Source organism: Nycticebus coucang, chromosome 6 (assembly GCF_027406575.1).
Source record: "Nycticebus coucang isolate mNycCou1 chromosome 6, mNycCou1.pri, whole genome shotgun sequence".
Lineage (NCBI taxonomy): Eukaryota > Metazoa > Chordata > Mammalia > Primates > Lorisidae > Nycticebus > Nycticebus coucang.
Genome location: NC_069785.1, coordinates 44,321,436 through 44,342,921, shown reverse-complemented (window position 1 = coordinate 44,342,921; position 21,486 = coordinate 44,321,436). Strand labels below are relative to the sequence as shown.

Below are 21,486 nucleotides of genomic sequence, written 5' to 3'. Positions count from 1 at the left end.
CAGTGAGTACTATCAGTTTTCCTTGAAATGAAAGCCCCCATTGCCCATTTTCAGGGAAATAGCTTCCAAATAACTGAAAAGTACAGTTTGTCAGTCATTCTTTCAAGTAAATGTGATGTTCCTTGAAAAGAGTGATTAACTCATACAACAGTTGCAAAGTGCTTTATCTCAAGACAGTCATCGGTTGTATTTTGCGTACCTTCCATGTTGTCATGAAGATTATTAAAAAGGTCATGTTCTCAAAAGTCTGGATTTAATAACAGGGATAATTTTTACTACTTCATTAAGGGTAGTCTTACATAAAAGTGGCATTTTGGGGCTGGGAGCAGTGGCTCACACCTGTAATTCTAGCTCTCTGGGAGGCTGAGGTGGGTGGATTGCCTGAGCTCAGGAGTTCAAAGCCAGCTTGAACAAGAAGTGAGACCTTTTCTTAAAAATAGTAAAACTAGTTGGGCATCATGGTGGGTGCCTGTTGTCCCAGCTACTCAGGAAGCTGAGAAGAAGATTGCTAAGAGCTTGAGATTGCTGTGAGCTATGATGACCCCAGGGTACTCTACTCAGGGCAACAGAGTGAGACTCTGTCTCAAAAAAAGGTGGCATTTTTTTTAAGAGTCAGGGTCTTACTGTGTTGCCCAGCCTGGTCTTGAGCTCCTGGGCTCAGATGGTCTGGCTGCCTCAGCTTCCTGAGTAGCTGGACTATAGACATGTGCCACTATATATATTTTTTTCTTTTTCCTTTTTTCTTTTTGTAACTGCAGGATTGTGACTGAAAATAGACCAACTAGTGCCATTAGTTGCCAATGCCTTGGTTCCTCATAAGGAGTGGCAATTTTACCTACTGTTCCTTTTGTAATACCAGTATAAGACAAATATCATACTATTATTATGAAGATAGTTTTGACCACTTTGACCTTGTGAAACACTTCATCTACTACACTTGGAATTGCCATGGTATCCAATACTTGAGCATTAAAACTATTTTGCTCTGAGGTAGATGCTCCAGGCCTTTTCCATTCTATTTCTATCCCCCAGTCTCAATTTGCGTAATTTTTTAAAGATTTTTCTATTCTTGAAGTTTCTTCTTTTTTTTTTTTTTTGTTTTAAACAGACAATGTCTTGCTCTGTTACACAGACTAGAGTACAGTGGCCTGATCATACCTTATTGTAATCTTGCATTCCTGAGCAATAGTGATCCTCTAGCCTAAGCCTCCCAAGTAGCTGGGACTATAGGTACAACTATACCCAGCTGATTTTTAAATTTTTTGTGGAGATGAGGGCTTGCTATGTTGCCCAGGCTGGTCTTGAACTTCTGGGCTCAAACAATCCTCTGACCTCAGCCTCCAAAGTGCTGGGATTATAGGTGTGAGCTACCCTCAGCCTTGAAGTCTTTTTGGGATAATTTCACTGCCCTTTAGAAAACATCCATTGTCTAGTCAGTTTGTCAGAATTTAAGATTTTACATTATGCTTTTTGCAGTGTTGGTAATTATTTTTGCTTTTGTTATGTAACATTGGGTAGGATTGACGTGACAGGAGAACCAAAAAGACTGGAGAATTTAGAAAGGAGTAATAACATCTTCAGAATATGCCTAGAAATATTGTTGACCTTTTTCTGTCAATCACTATTTGGGTTTGCAATAAAAGGTTTTTTTTTTGTAGAGACAGAGTCTCACTTTACGGCCCTCGGTAGAGTGCCGTGGCCTCACACAGCTCACAGCAACCTCCAACTCCTGGGCTTAAGCGATTCTCTTGCCTCAGCCTCCCAAGTAGCTGGGACTACAGGCGCCCGCCACAACGCCCGGCTATTTTTTTTTTTTTTTGGTTGCAGTTTGTCCGGGGCCTGGTCCGAACCCACCACCCTCAGCACATGGGGCCGGCGCCCCACCGACTGAGCCACAGGCGCCGCCCTATAAAAGGGTTTTTTTTTTGGAGACAGAGTCTCACTACGTCACCCTCAGCAGAGTGCCATGGCGTCACAGGTCACAGCAACCTCCAACTCTTAAGCGTTAAGTGATTCTTTTGCTTCAGCCTCCCAAGTAACTGGGACTATAGGCGCCTGCCACAACACCCGGATATTTTTTGGTTGTAGTTGTCATTGTTTGGCAGGCCTGGGGTGGGTTTGAACCCCCCAGCTCTTGTGTATGTGGCTGGCGCTCTAGCCACTGAGCTACAGGCACCGAACCTGCAATAAAAGTTTTATACATAGCCAGGCATTGTGGTGGGCGCCTGTAGTCCTGGGTACTCGGGAGGCTGAGGCAAGAGAATCTCCTAAGCCCAAGAGCTGGAGGTTGCTGTGAGCTGTGATGCTACAGTACTCTACTGAGGGCGACAAAGTGAGACTCTGTCTCTAAAAAAAAAAGAAAACAGTTTTATACATTTGAAACTTGCGATAAACTGATCAAGAGCTTAGGAGATCCTATCTTCATAGGTAGTGCCAGTTAAGAATGTAAAAATTTAATGACAGTTAAGGTTATGCAGGGGGGAGGAAAAGCAGAAAGAGTGATGAAGGGAGGGGAATGGGGCCTTGGTGTGTCACACTTTACGGGGGCAAGACATGATTGCAAGAGGGACTTTGCCTAACAATTGCAATCAATGTAACCTGGCTTATTGTACCCTCAATGAATCCCCAACAATAAAAAAAAAAAAAAAGAATGTAAAAATTGGGCGGCACCCGTGGCTCAGTCAGTAAGGTGCCGGCCCCATATACCGAGGGTGGCGGGCTCAAACCCGGCCCCGGCCAAACTGCAACAAAAAAATAGCCGGGTGTTGTGGCGGGCACCTGTAGTCCCAGCTACTTGGGAGGCTGAGGCAAGAGAATCGCTTAAGCCCAGGAGTTGAAGGTTGCTGTGAGCTGTGTAGTGCCATGGCACTCTACCTAGGGCCATACAGTGAAACTTTGTCTCTACAAAAAAAAAAAAAGAATGTAAAAATTATTTGGATTGCCACAGGGTAAAAGTATGGAGGTGACCAGCAGGTGGCTGAAGACATGGAGCTTAGAAAAAAGGAGGGCAAGATAGAGATAAGGGATTGGGAAAGAAATCACACAACTGATTAGTAAAGGCACAGAAATGATGCTATTTTTGAGTTCTGGGCAGTGAGCTATAAATGGCTATACCAGTTTTGTGCTCAGTCTTAGCTTATGTGCACAAGTGCATCTTTTTGTTGATGTTGTTCATTTGGTCAAGTAACTCTTTTAAATTTTTTTTTTTTTTTTGACAAAACTCTCCGCACTTAGGCAGTTCCTTAGCCTTCCCAGAATTGTTAGACAAACTCCTTTTGTGAGCCAAAGACTAGAATTCTGCATTTTAGAGTCTAATAATGTTATATTTATATCATCTTTATCTGATGCTATTAATTTTTAAAGTTGCGAACTTAGAATTATATTTGTACTACAGATAATCTATTTGTTACTCCTCTCTAAATATCTTATTTGTGAAAGGTAAATTAAATACGTTGTATCTTTTCTATTTTTCCAGGGAGAAGATGTAGGGAAATATTTGGATAAACTTAAAGACAAAGGAGGCTTGTCTGGGAAATATCAAACATCATCAAAATTGTTCCAGAACTGCAGTGAACTCTTTAAAACACAGGTAATCTTTGAAAGTTGTTAGAGGGAAATTGAAGAGGTAAACAGTGTGACTTCTGTATCCATTTCTCATCCTTCAGTTATTTCTTCTGGTGGGAATAAGTTGGAAGCATGTCCTAATAGGTGCATAGTCAGCAACTTACATATTTATCCCATCAAAGATGGGATGTACTTTTTTTTGTTTTTTCCTTTTTTAGACAGAATCTACTTTGTTGCCCTGGGTAGAGTGCTTTGGGGTCCTCATAGCTCACAGCAAGCTCAAACTCGGGCTCAAGTGATCCTCTTGCCTCAGCCTACTGAGTAGTGGGATCCACAAGTGTGGGCCACCACATCCGGCTAGTTTTTTTTTTTTTTAGTTTTTAGTAGAGATAGGGTTTCACTCTTGCTCAGTCTGGTCTTGAACTCCTGAGCTCAAGTAAGACATTTGCTTTGGCCTCCAGAGTGCTAGGATTATAAGCATGAGCCATTGCACTGGGCAGGGATGTACTTTCTTTTGTGTGTAAAAAGTAGACCCCCAGTTTTTTTTAATTGTGGTAAAATGTACACAACATTAAATTTATCATTTTAACCATGTTTGAATATGTAGTTCTTTGTCATTAAATAACTTTACATTGCCATGCAGCCATGACCCCACCTCCAGAACTTTGAAACTCATATCCACTAAACAGTAATTCCCCATCACCTTCCACCCACCTACTAGTTCCTAGTAACCAGTCTTCTGTTTTCTGTGGATGAATTTAACTCTAGATACCTTATAGAAGTAGAATCATACAGTCTTTGTTCTTTTTGGTCTGGCTTCTTTCACTTACCAGAATGTTTTCATGGTTCATCCATGTTGTACCATATATTAAGATTTCATTTCTTTCTAAGGGTGAATAATATTGTATGTACACATTTTATTTATCCATTCATCTGTCCATGGACATTTGAAACCTCAAATTTTTGTATTTTATTCTATTCTGTTCTGTTCTATTTACCTTCTCACTCTAGGGTTGAGTGACATGGTGTCATCATCATAGCCCTTAGCAACCTCAAACTTTTAGGCTCAAGTGATTCTTATGCCTCAGCTTCCCAAGTAGCTGGAACTTCCAGGTGCCTGCCATAGCACCTGGCTAATTTTTTCTGTTTTAGTAGAGACAGGGTCTCACTCATGCTCAGGCTAGTCTCAGACTCCTGAGCTCAAGCAATCTACCTACCTTAGCCTCCCAGACTGCTAGGAATACAGGCACCATGCCTGGCTTCTTTGTTAGATTTGATGATGGAAAGCTACCTTTTGTGTCCTGTTGCCAGGCGTTGAGTCCTTTTTAGATCTGCTAGTCTTTACAGGGTCTTGGCGTATACGTCAGTTGGTAAATTTTCTTTTCCTTCTCCAGTCTAATGTTAACAGAGTTGAATTATACAGTCTAATTACTTAGGAAAGAGAATGCCCCATATATTGATACATGGTAAGTCAGGTAATTAGTGTAGTTTTGTTTTGTTCTGAGACAGAGTCTCACTTTGTCACTCTTGGTATAGTGCCGTAGCATCATAGCTCACAGCAACCTGAAACTCTTGGGCTCAAGCAATTCTCTTGCCTCAGCTTCCCAAGTAGCTGGGATTACAGGCCATGCTACAATGCCCAAGTATTTTTAGAGATGGGGTCTTATTCTTGCTCAGGGTGGTGTTGAACCCATGAGCTCAGGCAATCCACCTGCCTCAGCCTCCCAGAGGGCTAGGATTACAGGTGTGAGCCACCATGCCTGGTCTAGTATAGTTTTTTTTATAGGAACGTGTTATAGTGAAAGGAACGGTAGATAGTAGGGTTTTATTCACTTGTTTGTGGTTGATTGAAATCTTTTTCTTTTTTGGAGATAGGGTCTCACTCTGTTGTCCAGGTTTGAGTGTAGTGGCATCATCATAGCTCACTGTAGTCTCAAACTTCTGGGCTCAAGCAGTCCTCCTGCTGTAGATTCCCAAGTAGCTGAGACTAGAGGCATGTGCTACCATGTTGGGCTAATTTTTCATGTTTTATAGATTTGGGTGGGATGGTATTGCGCTGTTCCCTAGGCTGGTCTTTAACTCTTGGCCTCAAGCGATTCTCCCGTCTCATCCTCCCAAAATGATGGAATTACAGATGTGAGCTATTATACCCAGTCTGGAAGCCTTTTGTCTGCTGATGCTTTCTCATTATATATACTTTCTGTTATGGTGTCATGCTTTCCTTTAACTGTTCCTGTGTATTTTGAGCTATATTTTTCTTTTACTATTTATACATCTTTAATTTTAATTTTGTTTCTTTTATAGAGCTTTTCTGGGGATTTCATGCATCGACTGCCTCTTTTAGGAGAAAAACAGGAGGTAATTGTTTTTCTTATGTATTTCTGAGAGTAAAGGAAAATTCTGGCAGCTTGGGAACTGTAACTCTGGGGAAGGAATGCTGCTCTTGGGGAGTAGGTGGAGGTGGCTACTGGAGGAATGCTAGAGGTTAAAACAAAGTTCTAATTTTCTTTTTTTTAATGTTTAAAGGCTAAGGAGAATGGAACAAATCTTACCCTTATTGGAGACAAAACTGTAAGTGTATTTGGGAATTTGGGATGTTGGATACATTTTAGTTTTCTGATGTTCATGTATTTTTGAATTGTTCTTTCAGTATGCTGACATTTAAATTGAAAGTTAAAACTGGAAGCTATGCATCAAAAGTGTTAAAAATCATTGTTTCTGGATGATATCATGAATGATTTTTATTTTCTTCATATTTTCTATATTTTCTGCAGTTAAACTAAATTATTGTTGTCCTTTCCCATAAATATTTGTAAGCAGGAAGAAACTTATTAAAAATAACTTTAAATACCATGTAAAATCATCTGTGATAAAATATATGGGAAGAGAGTTTAGAAAATTAAAATAATATTGAAAGCTATAAATATGCCTTCAATTTTCATAAATACACATTGAATGAATGCTTATTTCACTTTCTATTCATAATAACTAATTCCTCAAAACTTTACTATTTAAAAAAATAGAAGAAATAGAATCACTTATGCCCAAGAGTTGGAGGTTGCTGTGAGCTGTGATGCCATGGCACTCTACCAAGGGCGACATAGTAAGACACTGTCTCAAAAAAAAAAAAAAAAAAAAAAGAGGAAATAAGTTATCCATGTTGGGTTATATTTTTTATAAAGCTGGTTAAAGTTTTTAATTTTGGAACTTTATTAAGACAACACGCATAACACAAAATTTATTTTTTTAAGCATACAAGTTAGTGGGTTTTAGTATGATCACATGTTGTGGGTCCACCAACAACTGTCTTAATTCCAGAAATTCTTCATTACCCCAAAAAGTAACTCCATAACTCATTATCAGTCACACCTCATTCCTCCCTTTCCCTAGCCTCTGGCAATCACTAATCTACTTTCTGTCTCTGGATTTTCCTAATTAGAGATTTTATATAAACTGGAATTGTTTAATATGTGGACTTGTGTTTGCCTCTTTTGCAGTTTTCTTTTTTTATTTTTTTACTTCATAACAGGTTTATTGAATGCCATAACAAACAAAACTCATGTAGGAAGATTAACACACAAAGAAATTACAAGTCAGGATAGATGCATACACTATATGAAGAGGAGTTGTCCAATAGGGACTAATTTTATAAGTGGTACGTCACTATTTTGCTTTCCTATACAATTCTTCCTGCAACCTCATACCTGCAGGGACTTGGGTGAAAAATTTACAGCCAATGAAAACACCCTATGTATTTATATTATCTGTATACACAACAAGAGGGGATATACATCTTGATCTTAATATTTTAGGATATATAAAATATATTTTGATTAGGACCACATTTGTAAGAATTTCTTTTAATGTAGTATAATACTGTACCAAGGTTGTAAGGGAGTTCCTTTTCATATAGAGTCTTCCAAGAACTGCAGTCCCTCATCTTTCCGTAACTCCAATGGGAAATGGTGCAGATTCCTGTAGTTTAAGAACAAATTCTTGTGCTTTTCCAGCCTTGCCGCAGAGATCGTCTTACAGAGTTCAGATGCCATGACTGAATATATCCCATTAGGCACGCTGCAGCACTACATCTTGTCAAAATTGGTCCATTTCTTGGCGCCCGCAGAGCCAGCGCTTCAGAGCACAGTGGCGCTGGACCCCAAGTGGAGGGACAGCAGGCGGGGGGAGGGGAACGCTCCTCTTTTGCAGTTTACCTTAACCTTAACTTCCTATTTGCACAGATTCAGGTCACTCAGAGGTGAATGATCTCAGGCCTTTCTTGGGCCTGTTCATAGCTGTGCAAATGTGTACAGAATGCTGTATATACTTACAGCCTTCTAGATTCCTGGCAGTGTTCTTAAGGACATTTCATTCTCCAGATTTTCCTTTTAAGTTTTTGGTCAGCCTTTTGGTAGTTGCACTTATTACTGTTGACTCAGGAAGCTGTGATCTGCTGAGTGTTTTTGGCAAATGCTCTGAGTACAAGGTTGTTGACACTGAGCCATGTCTGAGTCAGGTCCGGTATAGACAAGGCCTTAGAGTGGAGCTTTTCAGTGATCTGCCAGATAGCTCTGGCAGTTGGTCTTTCAGGGACCTCCAAACATGGGTGGGTTTTATTGTTTTTTTTGTCTTATTGTATGAATACATTGCAGTTTGTTAAATTCCCTATTCTTAAACATGTATGAGTTTCTTTATGTTGCAATTTAAAACAGCATTGTGATAACTATTCTTATAGGTAAATTTGTTTTTAAATCTTTGGTTTGTTTTCTGATTTCAAAAGATTACTATATTGGTAAAAGTTTTTGATTCTGTAAATGAAAGTAAAAAGTCTTTGTGAATTTCTTTTCTAGTAGTTTTAGCACTTTGGTGTGATTTTACAGAGCATATTGCACATTAACCAAAATGAAATCATATTATTTATACCACTGGATAATATTTTCTTCTCCCTAACAAATGATACATTGAACACCACTTCACTTTTTTCATGGCTGCGTAATATTTCTTTTATAACTCCTGATTGACATACCTTGGGTTTCAGATTTTCACTATTGTGGATGAGATCACTTTCATAATGTCTAGCTATATCTTTGTGTACCTTTATTATGTGTTTTTAGGCTAAATTGCTGGAGGTGGAATTACTGGATCCAAGTATGTACACAGTTTAAAAGTTCTTTTTCTATTCTTTGTCAAAGTGCTCTGCAGAAAAGTTGTGGGAATTTATCATCCCAAGAAAGTGCAAGTAAATTTGCATCTTTTATCACAAACACTGGCTATTACCATTTAAAATAAATTTTACGCAGTTTGTCTAGTTAAGCAATAATTTATTGTTGTAAATTTATATTTAAAATTATTCATAAATTATCATTTAAATTTATATTTAAAAAATTATTCACATTCATTATATGAAGGTGAATGTTAACATATATGCATAGTGTCACTTTTTTTGTTGTTGTTAAGCAGGGACTGGCCAGTTTGAACCTGCCACCCCTGGTGCACAGGGCCAGCACTCTAACTACTGAGCAGTCACATATTGTCACTTTTACTTTCTTCAGTTGTTTAATGTGCCGTAGCATACTTTGAGTTCTATTCAGGGCTTGAGCCTTGTTGTTAATGATTAAAGCTGGCTGAAATATAACCCTGTTGAATATCATAAGTAATATTTAGAAATACTTAGTTTGTAGTCAAAAGAAGTCAAAGAATTATCTATCCTTTGATCTTCCTTCCTGAAAACTTGACCTGAGGCAAATACCTTATAATCTTACTTAAAGGATATTCTCAAGTTCAGTACCTCCACTCTTTTTTAATAAAACTCCAATAAAACATATATGTTTGTACAAGAAAGATCCTCTCCCTGTCCCTTCCCCTAAGGCAAGATTGATAAAAGAGATTTAATATTTTGATTAACTCAGTTTTGTTTTTGTTTTTTGAGACAGATTCTCACTCTCTGTTGTCCTGGATAGAGTGCCATGGTGTCATAGTTCACAGCAACCTCAAACTCTTGGGCTGAAGCAGTTACTTGCTTCAGCCTCCCGAGGAACTGGGACTACAGGCACCTCCCATAACGCTCAGCTGGTTTTCCTGTTTTTAGTAGAAATGAGGTCTTGTTCTTGCTCATGCTGGCCTCGAATTTCTGAGCTCATGCAATCTACCTGCCTCTCCCTCCCGGAGTGCTAGGATTACAGGCGTGAGCCATGGTTTCCGACCTATAGACTAGTTTTTAGAGCAGTTTTAGGTTCACAATAAAATTGAGCACATAATACAAAGCGCTTCCACATACCCCTGTATGCTAGTATGCTCAGCCACCCCTACCATTAACAGACTGCACTACTGTGGTACACGTTACAGTTGGTGAACCCACATGGGCACATCATTATCAACCAAAGTCCATAGTTTATGGTAGGTTTTATTCATGAATTTTGACAAATACATAATGACATTTCTACCATTATACTATGCAGAATAGTTTCAGTGCCCTAAAAATCTCCTGTGTTCTGCCTTTCTCTGTCTTTACCCTGAACTTGTAGTATTCACTGATTACTGTGATTACTGAAACTCAGTAAACAATTTAAAGTCTTTGGTAAGTAATAGTTGCCATTAAACACACGTTTTCTTTAAAAAATAAAAAAAAAAGACTCAGAAGTTCTCAAAGCTCTAACTCTGAGCTTTTTACTGTCTGTATAGATTTGCCTTTTCCAGAATGTCATGTAGTTGGAATCAAACAAATAAGTAGCCTTTTCACATTAACTTATTTCACTTAGTAATATGCATTGAAGGTTCCTCCATGTCTTGTGGTGGCTTAGATAGCTCATTTCTTTTCCATGCTGACTAATATTCCATTGGATATATCAGTTCATCCATTGTCCTACTAAAGGACATCTTGGTTGTTTCAAGTTACAGCAATTAGGAATAAAGCAGCTGTAAACATTTGTGTGCAGGTGTTTATGTTGATCCACGTTTTCATGTCCTTTGGGGGAACTCCAAGGAGCGTGGTTTCTGGATGGTATGGTAAGAATGTGTTTAGCTTTGTAACCATTGAGAGTGCCAGTAATTAGATTACCACATGGCAGCTTTAATTACTTTACTGATGGGATTAGAAAAATTGTGTTGAAGAGGAATAATTTTGAGGCATTATCATGAAGATAGTGTTTTAAAAATAGTTCTGCTGGGTTGGTGCCCATAGCTCAGTGGGTAGGGTGCCAGCCACATGCACCAAGGCTGGCAGGTTCAAACCTGGCCTGGGCCAGCTAAGCAACAATGAGAACTGCAACAAAAAAATAGGTGGGCATTGTGGCAGATGCCAGCTACAGAGGAGGCTGAGGCAAGGGAATTGCTTAAGCCCAAGAGTTTGGGGTTGCTGTGAGCTATGACACTGTGGTAGTCTACCAAGGGCAACATTGTGAGACTCTCTCTCCAAAAAAAAAAAAAAAATCTGCTAAGGAGGAGGAAAGAATCATTAGTCAAGGTGGTAGTTAAGAACAGTCTCTGAGGTCAGATATTCTAGATTTCAAAGTCCAACTCTGGAACTCAGTACTTATCTTGGAAGAATTACTTATGCTGTTGTGCCTTAGTTTCTTGCATGGTAAAAAGATGCTAATAAGAGTGACATCACCAAGAATTGTGGAATAGGGAAGTTTAGGTCTCCATGTCTCCACAAAAGCAACTAATAAGCTGTCAGACACTCAAAATGACAAGGACAAAGGTTAATGAAGAAGGAATCTGTGGCATTGTTTTAAGAAAGTGCTGTGATATTTTGAATTGTCTATCAACCATCCCCTTCTTCCTAGTTTGGAGGCAGGCGGGTGGCAGTCAGCAGTCCTGACACAGATTGCTAATGCCAGAGGACTAGTATGAACGTTATTCTTAAAGACTCGTGGTTGTGTGTTTTCACCTGTCTGGCAGCTCCCTATAGGACTTGTGCAAGGACTTGCCTTTGTTTTCCCTGACTTGGAGTGTTCTTAGGGCTGGTGTGGCTTGCTGGGCTGTGTTTGCCAAAAGATTTAAAGGCAAAAGTATTGACTGCATAGGAAAAGGAACAATGATGGGGATAAGCAATAAATAGAATGTAAAGCCAGGGAAGGAAAACGTCTAGAAAGGAGCAATGTGGAAGGAAAAGGGCTTTTAAAAGCTCCCATGTAGACTGAAGAATTGAGAAAGCCATTTGCATTCTGAGTATTGACACTGGGCTCTTCTGTTTGATGGTCACCTTCCTCATCTTCTTTGCATGTTAGACTTCCTGGGGGTCACCCACCGTTCCCTTAGATGGTCCTAAGCTACTTTCACTCTGGCTGATCTTCAGACTGTGCCCAAACAGAACAACTAAGGAAGGGCTTTAACTGGCCCAGCTAAGTGTTGAGGGATACTCCATAGTACAAAGAATACAAAAAGAGTTTAGAAAAGTCATTTAGCAAACAGTATAGCAACAACCCACATCAGCAGCTTGTTAGCTGGTAGAGAGCAGATTCTGGTCTCCAGAGCTGCTACATTGTATTACTCTCTAGAATGTTTAGTTTGCAACAAAAATTATGAGGTGTACAAAGAAACAAGAAGTATGGCATGTTTATAGGATTAAAAATATATAGAAAATGGGCGGCGCCTGTGGCTCAAGGAGTAGGGCTCCGGTCCCATATGCCGGAGGTGGCGGGTTCAAACCCAGCCCCGGCCAAAAAAAATCACACACACACACAAAAAAAAATATATATATAGAAAATAGCCTCTGAGGAAGCCTAAGTATAACTTACCAAAGACTTTAAATGAATTGTCTTAAATATGCTCAAAGAGCTTTAAAAAGATAATTATGGCAGGCACCTGTAGTCCCAACTACTTGGGCGGCTGAGGCAGGAGGATTGTTTGAGCTCAGCAATTTGTGTTCAGCATGGGCAAGACCCAGTCTCTTACGAAAAATAAAAAGAAATGTTATAAAAGAGATTAAGCAAGAATAAAGAACTGAAGAAAATCAGGAAAGCATGGAAATAAAATATGATAAGAAGAATGAAATGAACAGAGCCGGAGAGACCTGTGGGATACCATCAAGTACACCAATGTGCACAGAATAGTAATTCCAGAGGGAGAAGAGAGAGACAAAGGTATGAAAAGAATATTGGAGGAAATAGTGGCCCCAAACGCCCCAAATCTGATAAAAGCATGACTTTCAAAAAGACTCGGAGACCAAGGGCTAAGGAGGGAGAGATTAAAAAAAAAAAAATGCAGACCACCAGGGCACTACCTGTTTTTGTGGCTCTGACCCACTTTTGTACCAGGGGTCTAATCAGGCCTGTGTCTCCTCCTTCCTGAATAGGCCAGAGAATTCATCTAAACAGCCTTTCTGCAATAGCTTCGCACCCCAGGTGGTCAGATAGGGAGTTCCAGACCACTGTTGTCTCTTGGAACATTGACACAACAGCTACGTTTATTGGTGCTGGGGCAACCACAGTTGGTGTGGCTGGTTCAGAGCCTTGCAGTGGAACAGTGTTTGGCAGCTTTATCATTAGCCGAGGCAGGAACCCGTCTCTTGAGCAGCAGCTCTTTTCCTGTGCCGTGGTGGGCTTTGCCTTGTCTGCGGGCACAGGGCTCTTCTGTTTTATGGTCACCTTCTTCATCTTCTTTGCCATGTTAGACTCCCTGGGGGTCACCTACCAGTTCTTGCTGCTGGGACTTCATGCCATTCCTGGTGCTGGAGCATGTTAAGCTTTACCATTAAACACAAGTTTCCTTTTCTTTTAAATCATAGCTGTGTACATTAATGCAATTATGGGGTACAATGTGCTGGTTTTATATACAATTTGAAATACTTTCATCAAACTGGTTAACATAGCCTTCACCACATTTTCTTAGTTATTGTGTTAAGATATTTATATTCTACCCTTAGTAGATTTAACATGTACCCTTGTGAAATGCACCATAGGTGTGGTCCCACCAATAACCCTTCCTTCACCCGGCCTCCGCCCTCCCCTCCCTCTCCTCTTTCCCCTTCTTGGGCTGTAGTTGGGTTATATCTGTCATATAGAAGTGTGGGTGCTTATAAATTAGTTTCATAGTAGGGCTGAGTACACTGGATACTTTTTCTTTCATTCTCGAGATACTTTGCTAAGAAGAATATGTTCCAGCTCCATCCATGTAAACATGAAAGAGGTAAAGTCTCCATATTTCTTTAAGGCTGCATAATATTCCATGATGTATATACACCACAGTTAATTAATCCATTTGTGGGTCATTGGGCACTTGGGTTTCTTCCATGATTTAGCAATTATGAATTGGGCTGCAATAAACGTTCTGGTACAAATATCTTTGTTATAAAGTGATTTTTGGTCTTCTGGCTATATACCTAATAGAGGAATTGAAGGAGTGAATGGCAGGCCTATTTTTAGATCCATAAGTGATCTCCAAACATCCTTCCAAAAGGAACGTATTAGTTTGCATTCCCACCAGCAGTTCAGAAGGGTTCCCTTTTCTCCACATCCACGCTAACATCTATGGTTTTGAGATTTCATGATGTGGGCTAATCTTACTGGAGTTAGATGATAATCTCAAAGTGGTTTTGATTTGCATTTCTCTGATGATTAAGGATGACAAGTATTTTTTCATATGACTGTAGACCATGCGCCTGTCTTCTTCAGAGAAGTTTCTCTTCAAGTCCCTTGCCCACATTAGCAATGTATTCTTGCTAATACATTTGAGTTCTCTGTGGATTCTGTTATTAAACCCTTGTCAGAGACATAACCTGCAAATATCTTCTCCCATTCTGAGGGCTGTCTGCTTGCTTTACTTACTGTGTTCTTGGCTGTGCAGAAGCTTTTTAGTTTGGTCAGATCCCAGTAATGTATTTTTGGTGTTGCTTCAGTTGTCTGGGGGGGGTCCTCCTCATAAAGTATTCTCCCAGGCCAATTTCTTCAAGTGTTTCCCTTGCACTCTCTCCAAGAACCTTTATAGTTTCATGTATTAAGTTTAAATCTTTTATCCATTGAGAGTCAATTTTTGTTAACGGTGAAAGATGTGGGTCCAGTTTCAGTCTTCTACAAGTCGCCAGACAATTCTCCCAGCACCATTTGTTAAATAGGGAATCTTTCCCCCACTGAATATTTTTGATTGGCTTATCAAAGATGAAATGACGATAAGTGTCTGGGTTCATCTCTTGATTCTCAGTTCTGTTCCATAAATCTACCTCTCTATTTTTGTGCCAGTCCCATGCTGTTTTGATCACTATAGATTTATAGTATAGTTTGAAGTCTGGTAGCGTAATTCCTCCTGATTTGCTTTTATTTCTGAGTAATGACTTGGCTATTCGAGGTTTTTTCCTGATTCCATATAAAACAAAGTATTATTTTTTCAAGGTCTTAAAGTATGACAGTAGTGCTTTAATAGGGATTGCGTTAAAATTGTATATTGCTTTGGGTAGTATGGACATTTTAACAATGGTGATTCTTCCCAGCCATGAGCATGTATGTTTTTCCATTTGTTAACATCTTCAGCTGTTTCTTTTCTTAGAGTTTCATAGTTCTCTTTATAGAGATCTTTTGCGTCCTTTGTTAGGTACTCCCAAATATTTCATCTTCTTTGGCACTACTGTAAAAGGAATAGAGTCCTTGACTGTTTTTTCAGCTTGACTATTGTTGGTACATATAAAGGTTACAGATTTGTAAACACAAGTTTTCTTAAAAAAAAAAAAAGGACTCAGAAGTTCTCAAAGCTCAAGCCCCAAGGAGGAATAAATGAGCAATGTTGTATGTCTATAAAATGGAGTATCTTTTGTGCATAAAAATGAATGAAGTACTGATACATAAAATAGCATAGATGAACCTGAAAACTGTAAGTGAAACAAAGAAGATGCAAATGAAATGTCCTTAAATAGACAAAACCATGGAAGTAGGAAGTAGATGAGTAGTTGCAAGTGGTGGCAGGAGGGACAAAGTGGGAGTTACTGTTTACTGAGTCCAAGGGACAATGAAAATGTTTTGGAACTAGATATAGGTGGTTGTATACCATTGTGCAGTGTATCACCTGCCTGTGAATTATATGTTATGTGAAATTTACCTCAGTTTAATAAAGGAGTTAATAATAGTACTTATCTGTTATGGTTGTTGTGAAAATTAAAGATCATACTAAATGCTGAACAGAGCACCTGGCATATAAAAGGTTTTTACAGGATCAGAATCACTACTTTATGGAGTTAAATGTAGACTTTATCTAATCCTGGAATGTGAGAATTAGTCTCTTTGGGAATTTTAAGAGATGCTTTTAGGACATTTAAAATTGGTAACAGAGCAAGCAGCTTATTGCACGAATGTTTTATTGGTTGATGTGCAAATAAGTTCACGAAAGTTTCAGTAATTATGGTTAATAGGTAACCATAATTACATTACATATGGTAACATGCGATATCCGTAACTTCAAAGCTGCAAAGTTTTCCTCACAGACTGCTCCTGAGTCTTGTCAGAGAGAGATTATTAGGCAGAGATGTGTGATTTAGCATGACATGTTCTTTTTTTTTTAATTATTATTAAATCATAGCTGTGTACATTAATGCGATCATGGGGCACCATACACTGGTTTTATAGACCATTTGACATATTTTCATCACACTGGTTAACATAGCCTTCCTGGCATTTTCTTAGTTATTGTGTTAAGACATTTATATTCTACATTTACTAAGTTTCACATGTACCCTTGTAAGATGCACCGTAGGTGTGATCCCACCAATCACCCTCCCTCCGCCCATCAACATGTTCTTAAGTTACTAAGATAACCTAATAAATGCATAGCTGAAGAATCATTTAATCTGTTCGACACATGGATTTTTATTGTGAAGTATAATTTTTGGACTATTACTTAACCTTTTCCTGGGTTGTAGGACATTTTAACCGTTTGAGAAAAGCTGTGGGTGCACAGGAAAATGCACAAACGTGCAAAAATGTGTTACCCACTTTAAGGATTTCATAGATCAGTGAAGCTTACCCAGAGATCTCTGGATAAAAGTTTTACTTTCTAAGACCAGGTGATAATAAATTGAAAATTTAGTAGCAGTACCTCTTTTCACACATAGGAAGAAGCAGCCAGTCATTTTCTGTGTTCATCTTTATCTTTGCATCTTAGTCTGTGTTTGTGAAGTTTTATCTATGTAGAAAACAAGAATCACTGGTCAGGGCCTTGGAGGCTGTTAATTTGTCTTTTTTGACTTTGAAGGGCAGTGACACTTGCTTTTTTTGTTTGTTTGAGACAAAGTCTCACTTTGTTGCCCTCGGTAGGGTGCCGTGATGTCATAGCTCACAGCAACCTCAAACTCCTGGGCTCAAGCGATTCTCTTGCCTCAGCCTCCCAAGTATCTGGGGCTACAGGTGTCTGCCACAATGCCTGGCTATTTTTAGAGACGGGGTCTCGCTCTTACTCAGACTGGTCTCAGAACAGTGAGCTCAGACAATCTACCTGTCTTGGCCTCCCAGAGGGCTAGGAATACAGGCGTGAGCCATCTTGCCTGGCTGCAACTCTTTCTTTTTATATAAACTATCTATATCCATATTATATAAATGTGAGACCATGTCAGCAGATTTTCTGATAGTCTTGGGAAGGGTGTTGGACTGAATTAGATTTAGGAATTGGTGTTTATAATTCCTATTTATTGATATCACCATAAGTTTTTTCAGATGATTTAAATACTTCTTAGTTTAAAATCCTTAGCTTATTGTGTTACTTTAGTAAAACATGACTTAGTATCCTAATGTGACTTAAGTAGAGATTCAAGTTAGTGATTTTGGTCAAGGTTTTTCTCATGAACAAATGTTAAGTGTGCTTTTTGTGTGTAAGATACAAGGTATCTTAGTAATTTATAGTCAAGCCTAAGTTATATTTTATTTTTTTTTTGAGACTGTGCCTCAAGCTGTAGCCCTGGGTAGAGTGCTGTGACATCATCGCTCACAGCAACCTCCCACTCCTGGGCTTGAGCGATTCTCCTGCCTCAGCCTCCCAAGTAGCTGGGACTATAGGTGCCCACCATAACACCTGGCTATTTTTTGGTTGCAGCCGTCATTGTTGTTTGGTGGGCCAGGCTGGATTCAAACCCGCCAGCTCAGGTGTATATGGCTGGTGCCTTAGCCACTTGAGCCACGGGTGCCAAACCAATATTACTTATTTTTTGGCCGGGACAGGTTTGAACCTGCCCCCTCTGGTATATGGGGCTGGCACCCTACTCCTTGAGCCACAGGCACCGCCCTCAAGCCTACTTTATTTTGTACTCTCCAGGTTTGTTTTATGCCTGCTGTTTTAAAGAATGAAACTGAAGGACTCTATTACATTTCTGGACATATTCTGGAGCAAAATTTTCATATTGTGCATGTATTATGAAGTTGTGGCTTTAATTCTTAAGATTTGAAAATTTGATGCCTTTTTCCTGTTTAGGCAATGCATGAACCATTGCAAACTTGGCAAGATGCACCGTACATTTTTATTGTACACGTTGGCATTTCATCCTCAAAGGAATCATCAAAAGAGAATTCACTAAGTAATCTTTTTACTAGTAAGTTCATTTCTTTTTAACATTTGTTATTATCTAGTTATGTCATATATAGTAGATAGCAGTTTTACACTTAAAGTTGCTTTAAGTAAGGGAATGATTTATTAAGAATATTGTGAAGTGGGGAAATCGAAAGAAATTAATACTTTTCTGTATCCAATATTACCAGACACAGTCTGAGGTACTTAATATATGATTTCTTTCTTTTTTGAAAATTATTATTTTTTATTACATCATAACTTTGTACATTGATGCATTTATGGGGTTCAGTATACTACTTTGATATACAATGTGAAATGCTTACATTGAACTAAGTAACACATCCATCACAATTATACTCATTTCTTAACAGTTTTGAAATGTACCATTGCATCATGCACATTAGGTGAGGTCCCCCCAAAAACTCTATCTTCTCCCATGTCCCCCCTCCCCTCCCCTCTCTCTCCTCTTCCCTTCTACTTTCTGGACTACAGTTATGTTTTGCCATTCATATGAATGTGTAGGTGATAATATATTGATTTCATAGTAGTATTGAGTACAGTGGATGCTTTTTTTCACTCTTTTTTTTGTTGCATTTTTTTTTTTAAATTGTTAAATCATAGCTGTGTACATTAGTGCAATCAAGGGTTTTTTTTTTCATTCTTGAGATACTTTACTAAGAAGAATATGTTCCAGCTCCATCCAGGTAAACATAAAAGATGTGAAGCCTCCATCTTTTTTATAGCAGCATAGCATTCCATGGCATACATATACCACAATTTGTTAATCCATTCATGAGTCGATGAGCACTTGGGCTGTTTCCATGTCTTGGCAATTATGAAGTGAGCTGCAATAAGCATTCTGGTACAAATGTCTTTATTGTAAAATAATTTTTGATCATCTGGGTATACCTAGTAGAGGAATTGCAGGATCAAACGGTAGGTCTACTTTTAGTTCCTTGAGTGTTCTCCAAACTTCTTTCCAAAAAGATCGTATTAGCTTGCATTCCCACCAGCAGTTGTGGAAGTGTTCTTTTCTCTCCACATCCATGCCAACATCTGTAGTTTTGGGATTTTGTGATGTGGGCTAATCTTATTGGAGTTAGATAGTATCTCAAAGTAGTTTTGATTTGCATTTCTCTGATGATTAAGGATGATGAGAGCATTTTTTCATGTGTTCGTAGGCCATGCGCCTGTCTTCTTCAAAGAAGTTTCTGTTCAAGTCTCTTGCCCACATAGAAATGGGGTTATTTGTTCTTTTTAGTGATTAGTTTGAGTTATCTGTAGATTCTAGTTATCAGATCATTGTTGGAAGCATAACCTGCAAAAATCTCCCATTCTGAAGGTTGTCTGTTTGCTTTACTTACTGTGCTCTTGGCTGTGTAAAAGCTTTTTAGTTTGATCCTATCCCAGTGATGTATTTTTGGTGTTGCTTCAATTGCCCAGGGGGTCCTCCTCATAAAATATTCTCCCAGGCCGATTTCTTCAAGTGTTTTCCCTGCACTCTCTTCTAGTATTTTTATAGTTTCATGTCTTAAGTTTAGAACTTTTATCCAATGGGAATTAATTTTTGTTAATGGTGAAAGGTGTGGGTCCAGTTTCAGTCTTCTACAGGTCGCCAGCCAGTTCACCCACCACCATTTGTTAAATAGGGAGTCCTTCCCCCACTGAATATTTTTGATAGGCTTGTCAAAGATCAAATGATGATAAGTGTCTGGGTTTGTCTCTTGGTTCTCTAGTCTGTTCCATAAATCTACCTCTCTATTTTTGTGCCAGTCCCATGCTGTTTTGATCACTATAGATTTATAGCATAGTCTGAAGTCTGATACCTCCTGATTTGTTCTTATTTCTGAGCAATGTCTTGGCTATTCAAGATTTTTTTCTGATTCCATATAAAACGAAATACTATTTTTTCGAGTTCTTTGAAGTATGATAATGGTACTTTAATAGGGATTGCATTAAATTTGTATATTGCTTTGGGTAGTATGGACATTTTAACAATTGTCTTACCAGCCATGAGCATGGTATGTTTTTCCATTTGTTAACATCTTCAGCTATTTCTTTTCTTAGAGTTTCATGGTTCTCTTTATAGAGATCTTTCACATTCTTTGTTAGATACACTCCCAAATATTTCATCTTCTTTGGCACTACTGTGAAAGGAATAGAGTCCTGAACTATATTTTCAGCTTGACTATTGTTGGTATATATAAAAGCTACTGATTTGTAAGTATTGATTTTGTATCCTGAGATGCTGCTGTATTCCTTGATCACTTTTAAGAGTTTTAAATTTGAGTCCCTGGGATTTTCCAGGTATAGGATCATATCATCAGTGAAGAGTGAGAGTTTGATCTCCTCTGACCCTATTTGGATACCCTTGATTGCCTTCTCTTGCCTGATTGTGATGGCTAAGACTTCTATTACTATGTTGAATAGCAGTAGAGACAGTGGGCATCCTTGCCTCGTTCCTGATCTGAGTGGGAATGTTTTCAGTTTTATACCATTCAATATGATATTGGCCATGGGTTTGCTGTAGATGGCCTCTGTTGGTTTAAGAAATGTCCCTTCTATGCCTGTTTTCTAACGTGTTCTGATCATGAAAGGATGCTGGATGTTATCAAAGGCTTTTTCTGCGTTAATTGAGAGAATCATATGGTCTTTGTTTTTTATTTTATTGGTGTGATGTATTATATTTATAGATTTGCGTATGTTGAGCCAAATCATGGTGTATAATTTTTTGATGTGCTTTTGAATTCTGTTTGCTAAGATCTTATTGAATATTTTTGCATTGATAAACATTAATGATATTGGTCTATACTTTTCTTTTATTGTTGGATCCTTTCCTGGTTTGGGGATCAGGGTGATATTTGCTTCATAGAATGTGTTGGGAAGTATTCCCATATATGATTTCTTATTAGTTTTAATTTTCCTTCATTTGATCCTCTGGCATTTTAAATTTTTAGTTAGTATCATATTCTCAGTATTCTAAAATAGAATTGTCTAAACTTGGTCACCAACCCAGAACTTGGAAAATTTTAAATTAACCACCATTGGTAAATTTTAATGTTTCAAGAATTTTTTTTTATGTGTTTTTATTGTTGATGCCCAGTTCATCTTTTACCTGGAATTTTGTAATAACTTCTTAACTGTTCTTATGTTCTGTGGTTTCCTTTTTTGTTTCTTCTTTCTACTTTGCAGTTTCAGTTTCCTTAGCTACCCAGCTTTCTTAAAGTAAATACTGAGTAGAAGCAATGATGGCAGCCATCCTTATCTTCCTCTTGACTTTACTACTGGTACATTTCACCCATTTAGTCTGATGTTTACTGTAGACTTTTTTTTTTTAATTTCAGTTTGTTTGTTCATTCTTCTTTGTTTGAAGTACTCCTTTTTTGTTCATTTTCTTCTTCCTCTGGCGGTGCTGGCTGTTTTTGATGTTTTTAGTAGAGACAG

General features: G+C 38.5%; 1 protein-coding gene across 5 annotated transcripts in view; it reads left to right on the top strand.

The window, feature by feature from the left end:
- TMEM87A (transmembrane protein 87A) overlaps window positions 1-21,486 on the top strand; it is a 56,576-nt gene that overhangs the window by 6,223 nt on the left and 28,867 nt on the right. For all 5 annotated transcript variants that reach the window (XM_053593637.1, XM_053593636.1, XM_053593634.1 and 2 more), the window contains exons 4-7: window positions 3,476-3,589; window positions 5,869-5,922; window positions 6,091-6,135; window positions 17,947-18,064. In XM_053593637.1, coding sequence (XP_053449612.1) covers window positions 3,476-3,589; window positions 5,869-5,922; window positions 6,091-6,135; window positions 17,947-18,064 — 331 coding nt within the window. The remainder of the gene's footprint in view (window positions 1-3,475; window positions 3,590-5,868; window positions 5,923-6,090; window positions 6,136-17,946; window positions 18,065-21,486) is intronic.